The sequence below is a fragment of the Labrus bergylta genome, chromosome 18, assembly GCF_963930695.1.
Source record: "Labrus bergylta chromosome 18, fLabBer1.1, whole genome shotgun sequence".
NCBI classification, from domain to species: Eukaryota; Metazoa; Chordata; class Actinopteri; order Labriformes; family Labridae; genus Labrus; species Labrus bergylta.
The window spans coordinates 19,244,736-19,258,113 of NC_089212.1; the positions used below are offsets into that span (position 1 = coordinate 19,244,736).

The 13,378-nt window shown below is 42.1% G+C and overlaps 1 protein-coding gene across 2 annotated transcripts in view; it reads right to left on the bottom strand.

Moving 5' to 3' along the window:
• efna2a (ephrin-A2a) overlaps window positions 1-11,759 on the bottom strand; it is an 86,591-nt gene extending 74,832 nt beyond the window's left edge. For both annotated transcript variants that reach the window (XM_020627095.2, XM_065966287.1), the window contains exon 1: window positions 10,584-11,759. In XM_020627095.2, coding sequence (XP_020482751.1) covers window positions 10,584-10,726 — 143 coding nt within the window. In that variant the 5' untranslated portion in view covers window positions 10,727-11,759. The remainder of the gene's footprint in view (window positions 1-10,583) is intronic.
• Between the last annotated feature and the right edge of the window lie 1,619 nt (window positions 11,760-13,378).

A 13,378-nucleotide genomic window follows, 5' to 3' on the forward strand; every position in this document is an offset into this window, starting at 1 on the left:
CCTAGTTTGTCCGCTCTTATTCATGCTTTCATTCTTTCATCCAGTCCGTTGGCCCCTCCGTCTCTTCTATTAAAAAAAACTGACTCCATCTTTCTCCATCTCCTGGCTCCAACTGTTTTATCTCTCTCTCTCTCTCTCTCGCTCTCTTCATTAAAACAACAACTCCTGGGATCTCCCCCAGGTTGTTTCGAAGCACTTACATCACCATCACTGCCATAGTCATTACCATCAACAAACCTCATTAGTGCGAGGCAGCAACAGAAGCAGCAACACTGCAGCGTAAGTCTTTAAACCTGCACCTCTCTGCATGAACAATCAAAAAAAAAAAAAAACTTGGAGGGATGTTAAGTAAACATTTCGGATAGCATTACAGATTCAGTGCCATGCTGCAGACGTACTAGAGATCACTGCACTCCTCCGGGCAGATCGAATGATGACGATATTTTTGCAGCTTGCGCAGAGACACTCTCAGGGAAGGACTGGAAACTGAAAACATGGCACCCATCTAAAAAATGCATGGGAGGGGAGCTGGATGGGATGTATTTTTTGGCAAGCGTGTAGGCGGGGAAAAAAACACAATGACTTTAAGACAAGGATTATGATTCTAAGCCACTACCTTAATAACTGAAAGAATAATATTCTTACTCTATAAAAGAAGCAAAGCTATAGAGACATGAAATAATCAGGAGGGAGATATATTTAGTTGAACTGTCATTCAAGGTAGAAAATAAAAGAAGAAAAGTAATGTCAAAAAATGTTACAGATCAAAATAAGAAAGCAAGAAAGTATCCTTCAATCAATTGTCAATACCAGAAATAAGATTTTGTATATGTATGTACTTTTTTGCATTTGTCATCTCTTTTGAAAGGAAATAATGAGCCAAAAAACAAGCTATGAAACTTCATATTGCTTCTTTTTCCTCCCCAAACAAAAGGCCTATGATGAAACAAGTGTATATTTAATATGTCTTGTGAGGAGAGAGTGTGCAGGAGTTGGGCATGATCTAATTTTCCCCTACATGTGAGATCATATTGGTGAGCATTTAAAAACACTTTAGATGCTTTCAAATGTCAAAAATATAATAATTTTATTTCTAAAATAGAGCAGCGTAGACACCCAGAAAAAGAAGATGGATCTGACAAAGTTTCTGAGTCTATGACGGGTTATTATTTCCTCGTAGAGACATTCCCGTGGGGCATCGACTGATTGACAGCCAGGAGGAGAGCAACGTATGCAGCAGTGATTTGAGAAGGTTTAACTCCGGCAGAGCCAAAATATCAAGACAAAAATACGCTCATAAAAATTAAGTTCAATGTTGTTTCTTTAGAATGCCATAACAAAATTCTTTTTTTTTTTTAGGATGGTAGAAAACTAAAAGCTTAACTTTTAAAGTTAGACTGGTTAGTTGAGCAGGTCTAGGACTGCCATTAATTTATTTGTTTTGACTTAATTGAATGACTTGTTTGTTCCGTAGCACGTCAAAAGTACTAAAGGAACATCACTCACTGCGCGTCTGGAGCCGACATCTTTCACGCACTTTATTTGTTTGCTTGTTGCAGCATGTTGTCAAAGCACAGGTGTAATTAATCACACTAACAAAGCCGAGCCTGTGAGTCAGAGAGCCTGCCTCTGCACCTGAATGGAATGCAGCCATCGTTAGTGTAATCAGCAACACCTGTGCTAGAAGAAATATATGCTTTGGTCTATCTGTTGCTTTATTTCAATAAAAATCAAAATAAAGATGCCAGACTAAAACATCTAAAAGAAGAAAATCTTCACATCTCACTAACGAAGTACCTGAGACTGATAGTGTTTTAAAATAAATTACTTCAAACTTTAATCTTTTTGTGTTTGATTAGAATAATTTAATGATTCCTCTAGCAAACAAAATGATCTTTCCAGCAATACACAGTCAAAATGATGTCTTGTGGACCTTTATACCGTATGCTCAGCGCCCCAATGAGTGCAACTGTGGTGAAAATGTGCAAACAGTTACATGTTGCATTCATGGAGCATCAGACTAATCCGATAAAATGAGTTCCAGTCTGGTAGAAAAAAATCAGGTTAGCACCCAAGTTAGAGCACCAACAAATAAAGTGAAAAGCCTTTTCAGTCTATGATTTCACATTGTGTTCTGGTGTCGCGAGAACAGTAACTTAGTATTTAGATTGCGCCATAAAGATATTTATTAAAAAGTTGAATCATATATTATTTAGTAGAAATGAATCGTCATTTTATAAATATTTGGGTGGAATGAGCAACTACAGTGTCCTGGAAAAACTACAACTACAAAATCTGCAAAAGGACAAATACAAAAAATTGGTTTTCCCTTCGCCACCTGAGATCTTGAGGGGAAAGTAAACTATTTCTAGCTTTTGGTTTTTATTTTGTGATTCTTGTCACAGTACTGCAACACCACATGGTACAGTATCAGTACCACTAACTTTAAGGTCTAAACTGCTCCACCAATGAAAAACCTGCTCAAAGATTGTAGATAGACCTTAAGATTTTAGGTGAACCACTCAAGAGACTTTATGTAAATCAGCCTACAATAAAAACATGTTAAGGCTGGCTAACAGCATTGTCTCCCTGACCACACTGAATGGTGAATATGAAATATGAAATATGACCATTGAACATGAGATACAGGAACCCACGTTTAACAAGATGAGACTGAAGCACTGTTTTGTACACCAGTCAATTGTTAAATTAAATATGGAGCTTAATCCCAGACTAAAGTATGTTGAAGGTCTCTGAATATTTATTTGGTTTTTGAACGTTGTGTTAAATGTGTCTTTGTATCTTCATATCCTGTGTGTCATTTTAAGGTTGTAAATGGAGCTGCTGTGACGCAAGACTTTGACAACTTCAGACAACTTTGTCTGACAATGAAGTTCTATTAATCAAGCAATCATTAACCCTGTCATATGGAACCATGTTTTGGTTGGTTATTGTATTAAATGTACACACCAGTTGGGTTTGCACATTATGGACTCACACCACAGTCTAAAGAATGACATCAAAACTTGGCACATTGGACACTCATGGTGCATTTTAATTCTAACACTTGTTCTTATTGGGTTTGAGAGCATTTTGGTACAAAAGTGTGTTTTAAATTTCATTGTTGCAAAACCATCTGCTGCAGGTTTTGCAGTATTTTCCCATTTTAAACCTTTAAGTGAATAATTTAGTTATTTTATAAGCTGCATTTTTAATTGCTACAAGCAAGTGTTTCATCACACACATCTTCATCATTATGCCTCTCTTACTAAATATATAATGACTTAATCAAACAGGAAGAGAATAAAGCTTCTTTGGTCAAAAATAACAGAAGTTAATCCTGTTTTGAATTGCGTGTTTAATTAAAAGCGGCTGGTGATGTATTTAATATCAGCAGACAAACTGTTCCACTCTAATGCCCCTGAACATTTCATTGACCTCCACCTGCCAATCACCGCGTTGAATCTGCTGATGACTAAGATCAGCTACTTTAGATCCCGTTATGTAACTGTCGCTCCTGCCGAGCTGGGAGAAATCGTTTGCTATGTCGGAGCCGTGACTTTAATTACTCATTTTCACATCAATGTGAGACGTTGAGCATGATAACTCCTGAGACTGCTTCCTCTCAGCATGAACTTTAGCAGTACTGACATCTTAAACAAGCACATACACCGTCCAATAATGTGGGTCATAGCAGGAACGCATCACCCTTGATGTACTGCAGCTTTATGTATATATGTACAGAAAGAAGAAGCCTGAGGCGGTGGGCAAAGTTCAGGCTCCTGGACAAGAAAAAAACATGCTAACCAAATCCCAACGGGACAAGAAAGAGAGGGAGGGAGGGAAGACATGATGCCAGAGAGGGGAGATAAGAGAGAGTGGAGAGTGAAAGATGAGAGCTTGATAGGGAGACACAAAGACAAAGGAGGGGAGGAAGAAGGATAGAGAGAGAGAGAGAGAGAGCGGGAGACAGAGAAGGGTGGAGTGGGTGGCGGTGTTGGTAGCAGTGGAAGATGGATTTAACCCAGGGGCAGGTTTGAGTCTGACAAACTGTCAGTAACTGAGCGGGGGTGACTACAAGTCTACATGTAAATTGGATGCAAATCTGAGTGTGTATGTCTGAATGTGTGCGGTAGGAATGAGGAAGTGCAAGTGACAACACACATCACTCTGCGCCGCAGGGGACGCGACAGGAAGACGACTCGCGTGTGTGTGTGTGTGTAGGTTTACGTGCAAGGACCCCCATTGTGTGTTAGAACAGCGCGCGCGTGTACGCGTGTGCGCCGTGCATCTGAAACTTTGTGCAGCAGTCTATATGTATATGTAGTGTGTGGGCGCTCGGTGCATAAGTCACTCCTTCCTCAAAGGCCGTGTGTGGGTGCATGCGCGTCTCCAAGGAGATAGACTCCGTCCCCTAGAATGAGGGTGTCGTCAACCATCAGCGCTCCTCGCTGACATGAGGAGTTCCTCAAAGACACAGAGATGAAGAGAGACGAAGAACAAAGAAGAAAAGGAAAGAGAAGAGTCTTTTGAAGGATAAACCATGGGATTAGATAAGGTGCTCCTTCTGGACCATTGAGCCACTATATGTGTGTGTGTGTGTGTGTGTGTGTGTGTGTGTGTGTGTGTTTGAGGGTTTGTGTGTGTGTGTGTGTGTGTGTGTGGAGGAGAGCCCATTGCTCTGAGCACATTAGCTGCTCGGGGTGAACAAAGCCCCCTCACCTGCAGGCTTTATAAAATGGGCCCGAGAGCCAGAAGGGGGCTCAGTGTGTGTGCATGCATGTGTGTGTGTGTGTGTGCCGGCCAAAATGATGGGTTTTTATTCAATAGAGAGCCAGTCTGGGTGCATGTGTCCCATATTTGGCTTCCGATGACTGTGTTTGTGTGTAAAAAGAGAGTAAATAGAAAAATGGAGGCTGCCTAACCTTGTATTCAATGAACAGCCACTCTGCTTCTATGTGATTGTGTGTAATAGTTGTGACCTAAATCTAGCTTCCACTGGTGTGTGCGTCCATTCATACATGTATGTGTGTGTGTGTGTGTGTTCCTCCTATATTCCTTCCTGCTTGTGACTTAATCCCTTTATGTGCGTCTGGGAGATTGTCGGATCCTGCTCTTACGTTGCAGTCTTGGTGTGATAATGCGTGTTGTGGTACTTGGTGACTGTTCGGCACCGCGTATCTCATCACAACAGGAGAACGGACAACACTTGGAGTGTGTGTGTTAGCGGCGCACCCTGCCGTGACTAAAAGTGGCCGAAGCTGTTTGAATTGGATTATCTCATACATTTTCTATTATCCAGCAAGACCTTGAAAGAGATAGGGCCTGCTGAGAGCCAGAGCCCTTCGTATAGAGGGTTCGGCCAATTTGTTACATGCCTCCTCTCTCAACTCGGAACATTTGTTTAACTCACTTTATTTATCGTGACTTATCCAGGTTAGCAACGTTGAGATCAAGGGGCTGCTCAACAAATCTGGCTAAGGCACCAGCAGCACAAATAATTAGAGGGTAAAAAAACAAACAATTCAATCATGTCAGTGTGGATGGTAATTAATCCCATAATGCATGCAATGGAAAAATAGAGCAGGCAAGACGAGGCAGACAGCGGGGAAGAAGACTCGTAGAACACTCGTAGAAACAATCCAGAGAAATCGAGAGTGTTGGAAAAAATACTGAGCAGCCACGTCCGCACAAGCACATTTCCACCGAATTGCGTAAGGCGTTCCCCGTGTCTCGCAAGTTGCCAGACAGAAAGTTTCATCTTTCTGTGCCAACATTTTGAGATACCTGTTTTCTGAAACTTTAGCTGTCACTCCAGTATGATGTGGGGGGGGGGAAAAATAAAAAAATGTATTTGAGTTCAGTTTTGGAACAGCTTCTAAGTTAGAGGTCAATAGATTTTTTTGGCAGGCACATCTAGGACATGTTGCCTGTGGAAAATGTACGAGTATCAGTATTTCTTTTTGCTCTAAACCTAAAAACCAAAACTATGTGCAGGACTGGATACATCTAGAGCCATCTAGAAAAGTTAACCATTTGGGGAATTCTTGCCGCTCCATTTTCTACATCCCACAGATACACAAACACTGACATCAATAACTAAGTGTCAGGAAAAGGACCAGGCCTCATTTCACTAATTCTTCTTTTCCATGTAGGCAAAATCACAGGGAGATTATAAAGCACCACCCTGAGTGTCCAACCTTGGGTTTGTTGCTTCTCCGCTGCGTGTCTCAAATAACCATTTCTATCCACCAACTCAACCCAACCTTAAATGGCCTTCATCCAATCCTTCTAGAATCCTTTCACCTATCTCTATGAACTACCTTTCATGCGGCACACACTGCAAGGGCTTTGTTAGGAAGCATTCATTTTGAATCCTGTTTCTGGCCAATCGGCAAATGTCCAGTATTTACTCTGCTGTTTTCAGTCTCCACCACTCCCGTGGGAAATATCTGGCTCTCAAGCTGCCAAATGCTGCACTGTGTTCGCCAGTTAGTCGATAACTTCGTCCCTCTGCAGTTTGGGATTTGACAGGTATAGCGTACAGTGTGTTTGTGGAGTTTTTTCTCTTTGCTGAAGACTACACTGGTCCGAGTGGTGAGAGCGGAAAATAAATGTTGAAGATGTGTAACTTTGGACTTGCAAGGACATGATCCTTTTTTTTAAAGCTTGTAAGTTTTATTTAAGAGTAGAGATTGGGTTTAATGCACAAAACAAATGTAAAAATGGTGCACTGAATCATTAAGTAATCAGCTAATGACACACTGAAGCGCTCTTTGTTTGGCAGAATTTAAGTAGAAGTAATGCATGGATAGTGGATTATTTTTGGTACCATTTCACAAGTGCTCTCACATATTCTTTTCACTTGCCACTTCATGTGGTTTCCCACAGTCCCGTCTTTGAAAACAAATAAAGTTTATTTTAAAGTAGTGAGAACAAAACAGTGACTGATTATCAATCCTACAAATTCTACAAAGTCACTGCTTGTGACCTTGCACAGAAAGTCCTTCTGAAGTTGTTTGATTTCGGAGCAAACTTTTGATGGGCACAAGTAGAACACATAGTGATCGCTCAATACAAGCTGTGTGCTTGATGTTGTGTGATCAATTAAGACAAACAGCTGTTCATTGTAGCAGCTGTTTGTGTCATTTCATTGCCTCAGAAATCTCCCTACAAGAATATAACACACTAAGCACCGCTCAGCCGACAACAGTTCACTCTGTCGTACAAGAGTGATAATGTTGGGACCAAAGCAAAGTAGGTGAACATGTAGATAAACAATAAATTGTACTAATACTTGATACAAGCTTGGTTCATAGCATTTGGTGTGGATTTTCTCGTCTGTTTTTTCATCAAAGCAGTTGCTAAGATCTGGGGATGGGATGAGGCAACATCACGACATTTATGTCAGTTATGAAAACGGCACGATCAAATGATAAAGTGGGTTGAAAACAACCTCGCAAAAACCAAAAGTTCTGTTTTATACAGGTCTTTCTTTGCACAGTGACTTTGTGTGCGTGCAGAAGTACAGATAATACACTATTTATAGTAAGAATGATGGCCGAAGTGTTCCATAAGCAAACAAGGCCAACAGGTCAGTACGGTAAGATGATCAGTTCAGTCATCCTAAAGACATAATGGTAAATATGACACGGCATGATTTCTGACAATAATGAAACCATAAAGGTAGGTAGATTGTATAGCGTATTCATTTATCTGTACTTCCCCAATGTTAGACTGTATATCTACGTTTGTTCTGCCATGACATGAATCATAGATCAAGTTCATTTCAGTGCCCATCTTTTGACTACACTTTGGTCTAACTCGGGCATCTCCGTCTTCCAAATTGAGCGCAAGCAGGCGTCTTCTTCTACCCTTGACCTGTGCTCCTGACCGTCATGTGGTACACTTATCAGCTGGCCAGATTCAGATTTTGATGTTGCATCTCCTATTTTTACCTTAAAAGTTTTTTGCTTGGTAACAGATACTACTTATAGTGCACTGAAGAACTATACTTCACCTACAATAAAGTGAAGTTAGAGTAAAATACTCATCTTCAAAAAGAATACTTGTACACAATAAGATACTGTGATGTGAGTAATTGTAATTCGTTGCTCTTCACCCCTGGATAAATTAAACTGAATCACTGTGTCGTTAGCTAACAGCGTTTCACACACTTTGCAGTACATGCTCGGTAAACAAATGATAACACAGCTAACATGGTTCGCGGCTTTCAAATTTCAAAAATATGTTTAGATCAAACTCAACACAAACACTATCAGGGATACTTCGAAGCAAAAATTATCATCACACAATTCGGTAAAATAAGGAGAAGTTCATGAAATCCACAGAATAAACAAACCCCCTTCCTCGAAAAATATGTTTTTATTTGTATCTATGATTCACGAGGATCACCTCTTCACGTCTGAATATTGATATGTAATCATGGATTTTTTTGGTAATCACATCCATGATTTAAAGCGTAATTAACTCTACACCATTTAAACATAGAACAAAGCAATACACAACATGTAAAAAAACGATTTAATGAAAAATCATCAGATCATCCTTTTTAATACCCGGTAAACGTGACTTAAACCAGTTGTTTTCCTGATACTACCTTTTTACTTTGACTTTGGTAAGTTTTTTTTTTAATTCTTGTCACTTTCTTTGTGGATTAATTTTGTTATTGCTGTTTTGATACTGGATGCTAATTCTCCCAAAACTTAAATCTGGCAAATCATCTACGATCACAATCATTTTCCTCTTCCCAGTAAGTTTGTTTATCACTCTGATCTCCTGACCGCTCTGCTTTCTCGAACCCTGCTGGACTTCTTTTTTTTGCAATTTCACAGCATTCATAAATCACAGCGAGCAGCTTGGTGAATACAATCTTACTATTATTATGGCCCAAACATGGTAAATAAAACCCTGAGAAGCAGTAAAACCAGAAACAGCCTATTAATTTTACATGAGCTGGGTTGATTTTAGTGTCTGTCTTCACATGTCTTTTTGCAAGTGAGCTGGTTTCTTAAGAAACTTACTCCTTGAAGTTTAGGGAGAGAATTAGCTTTAGATTAAAGTTCAGGAATGAATGTTGTCAGTGGCAGGTCCTCAGAAGTGCAGCAGGATGGAGTTATACGTGTGTGTGTGTGTGTGTGTGTTTGTGTGTGCAGAAAAAAGGCACAGCGTGAGCAATGACAGTGCCAGGGTCTAACAGGGGGAACCAACCTTGCCAGAGCTCCAGAGCCTTAGATTCATTGCTTTAGCAGCAATGCATTTTTGATGTGCCCCCTTTAGTTTCAAGTTCTCCGTACGACCCTGACGGAATAACAGCGCCCCCAGCATCCATCCATATAGCTTAAATGTATCCTGTGACGTTTGCAATGTGTAGGTGTTTGTGTTTGATAGTGTGTGTGTGTGTGTGCGTGTGTACGGTGGGAAGGAAGGAGCACAGAGACGAAAAGAAAGACCAAAAGAGAGAAACAGCGAGAAAGAGAGAAAATGTTCCCCCCTGCCTGTTAAATATTTGAGAAGCCTTCTGTGGAAAAGTGATGCAGTCAGAGACGGGCTTGTAAGCTCTGTGTGTGTGTGTGTGTGTGCGTGTGTGTGTGTGTGTGTGTTGTGTAGTGTTTGGTTGAGGCAGACAGAGAGACAGGGACGTTAGTTTGGACTAATTCAGCCGTGAGCGAGTGAGAGGGAGCACTTTCACTGTTTATTTATCTACCTGGGAGAGAGAGAGGGGGGGGGGGGAGAAAAAAAGAGAGGGGGGGGAGAGAGAGAGAGAGAAGAAGAGAAGGGGTGAGAGAGGGAAAGGAAGAGAAAGAGAGAGAGACCCTGGTCAGGTTGTCACAAACCATTAGACAGACGGGCCCAGTGTGCTCTGCCCCATGTCAATGAGAGAGGCCTGGCTAAAGACAAGAGTGTGTGTTGTTTTTGTGTGTTAATGTGTGTGTGCGTGAATCCTGCATGTGCATGTTTATGCTTCCCTTTTGTTTGTTTATTTATGGATGTGGGTTTTTTGCACAATGGCTTGTAATTGACAGAGTAATAATGCACGCTTGTGTTTCCTGGCATGAGAGGCTGATATTAGCCAAGAGAAAAGGTAATGGCTTTGTGTGTGTGTGTGTGTGTGTGTGTGTGTGAGAGAGAGAACGAGACAGAGAGAGTGAGAGCGGGAGTAAATCTCTAGACACTGATGAGAAGAGGAGGCAGGATGCCCTCATTGTCTGAGACAAAAGAAGCTCCCTGTGCCACAGAACAAAATATCCAGTGTGGTTGCATTCACACAAACACTTCCACTTCTGTGTGTCTAAAGGTGTGTGTGTGTGTGTGTGTGTGTGTGCATTTTAAACTCAAGTATTGCAAAACAGAAAAAAAAAAAAAACAATCAGAAAAATCACTGTTAAAACCTGAAGAGGATACACTGACAAAAAAAAAAAAAAAAAAAAAGATTGATGTGGAGAGGCAGCATGTGCATCAGACTCCATGCTGCCAGTGTTTATTAGCATGAGAACCTTACTGTCAGGTAGGTAAACAATGTTCAAACACTCACTTTAATACTTAATCTGAGTCTAACTTACTTGGGGTTGGAGCTGTTCCAGTAGACAGCGTGTCTGTCAAAGATGATCTTCTCCTCTGCCCACACGGACACCCAGGACAGGATGGTCAGCAGCACCACCTCCATCGCACACCTCTGCCCGAGCTGGCACAACATCATAGCCATCCAGGAGGGAACCTCTCCTTCTCTCGCTGTGTTCAGTTTCTCACTTTTCGCCGCTTCTTCTGCTGCCGCTGCTGCAGAAATCCTCTCTAGATCATTAATGTCCGTCTGCGCGTCTTTTGGACAAATCGGGTCGGGCGGTTCATGGATCGTTAACTGGCTTAATGCGCGTTCTGATAACCCCCGAGGCTGTTTCAAGTCATAATGGATAACTCAATTTTTTTTTTTTACTTACAAACTCCCGTCAGCCGCGGCCGGATCAGAAGGGGGGAGGGGGGGGGGTTTCACATGTTATTTAAAAACGAGTCGTCGGCGGGATGCTGCGAGTGCGACTCCTCTGCAAGGTCCGAAACTTTTCTCCCATTACGCGCAGGGATATCGATGCGCCGCCGTGATAATGTCCCCTCTGTCTCCAAAAAAAAAAAAAAAAAAAAAAGATGACAAATGTAAATTGCAATCCAGAATCACCCGAGGCTTGGAGAAGTGTCCTTTATTTCGTTGCACATCAGCAGTCGCGAGAAAACGTCAAAATCGGCCGTCATATTTGTTTTACCCAGATTTTGTGTTCAGCCTGGCGCGCGCTTTGTTCCGCTCCTCTCGCACCTCAAAATCTCTCCACAGCCTCAAAACTGCCCTATATGACCTATTTCCTTTTTTTTAATTTTTTTTTTTACAGTTCACATTAATACATCCCAGGTAGATAGGCGCGCTCCTTTCCTTTTAATTTTAGTCCAAAGTTGCCAGACAATAACAAGCGCGAGACGGGAGCATCCTCCTCCTCACGCACACTGTACCACGAGCTCTCGCAGCATCTCAACTTGGTGCTCCCTCCGCTGTCTCTGGCTTTAATCCAATGTGACTCCAGCCGCGGTGCGCCCCTCGCTCTCTGTGCGTCACCGCTGGTGTCAGCGCAGCCGGGGAGCTGCTGATCAGCACAGCTTTCAACCCGAACAAGCTCCGGTGCAATCTCTACCTTTGGCGGCAACGACACTCACCGGCACCCTGATTCGGTCTAAGGAAAATCCCCCCACCACAACATTACACACTAACACCCCCCTCCTCTTTTCCTCTCCCCCTCTCTCTCTCTCTCTCTCTCTCTCTCTCTCTCGCTTTACTTTCTGTGCGGGCGGGGTTTGCAGCCGTGCCGTGCCGTGCCGCCTCTGGGGACACGGGGCTGGCTGACTCACTGCGTCCCGGTGATACTCAACCGAGGATGTATGGAGGAAAAGCCTCAAATCAGAAAAAGGACATTTTTACATTTTGGAAAGTTAACCTTCCATTTTTTTTAGTGTGACTTGAATTTACGCACCAACAGAAACAATCGGATGATTTATGGAGTGTTCCCACAGAGGCAGACAAACCGTTTAGTACAACCATCTGTACGACTGAAGGCGGTTTATAAGCATCGCATCTGGACATGTAAAGCGCCCATAAAGTTCACGAGCTTGTTTGAAAGCTGCGGCCTGATGGATGGCCTCAGAGAGAGGGGAGAGAGAGAGAGAGAGGGGAGGGGGTGTCTGATGGATCGCTGGAACAGTGGAGTCATTTTCCATCAGTGTCCATTAGGCCCAAAGGGCAAGCGTAGGCAGCACACAGTCCAAAACCTGTGAGCCGTAAACCTCTGGATAGCTCTGTCTGACAGAGCATTGCCACCCCTGCTAACTTTGTCCTAAGAGTGTGTCTGCACACTCTTCTGCAAAAAAAACATATCCATCTTGACATGTGTGGTATTTAGCCTCAGCTTCTGACGGAGGAAGATAGGACTGCAGAGTTTCTTCTAAGTGTTCCATGGATCATCCAACATGTGTCAATAACTTGTGCTGTAATGAGGATTTCAACAAGATGGGAATTGATCCAAGGAAATTATTTGCAACAAGCTCATTTGCATTCTTTAAAAGGCAATTAGAATGGTTAGCAGGCACACAATCAATAGAGATTGAAGGGTTTTTCTGCAATGTACAAACTCAATCAATTTGACTTGTACCCATCCAAACAAACCCCCGTTATGATCTTAAACTGCTGCGCCGTCTTTCACTTCTCATTGTGCCTCTCTGTTGGATCCTTTATGCAAAGTGTCCTAGTTTTTTTTTTTTTTTTTTTGCTTTGCCCTGCTCTGCCTGCAAAGTAATGCCTGTAATTTGGGCTGCGAGAATTCAGGCAGGGAGAGAGAACTCATGCACCCCCATAACCCAAATACAGCTGCATGTTGTCCGCCTCTGTGGATGAATTATTCAACATCTGTCTGAGGCGTGCATATGTAAACAGGTGGATAGTCTCTGGATGGCTTCTTTTTTTTTTTTTTAAGGAGAGTCACTGTCGACCAAAGACGCATCGTTCCCCTCAGCTTCAGGCTTCATCTGTGCTGCGTCACTCTGAAAGTGAGTCTAAATCTCGTGTAGACTGTGCAGACTACACACGATTGGATGTATCCAGACATAAAGGCCTTTAAAGTGAACCTAAATCTTAAAAGGAATGCGGCTTTAAGAGTTACTATATGGACGCAATCCTCCTTTAAAGGGTGTACAATCTGGTACAAGAGCTGGTTTAGTATGTGATTGCTCAGCACTATAACTCTGCACATACAGAAGACAGAAATTAGAGACATTATCTCACAGCTCTGGATCTCTGTCTTCAAGCTGCTTACCAAAATGTAAA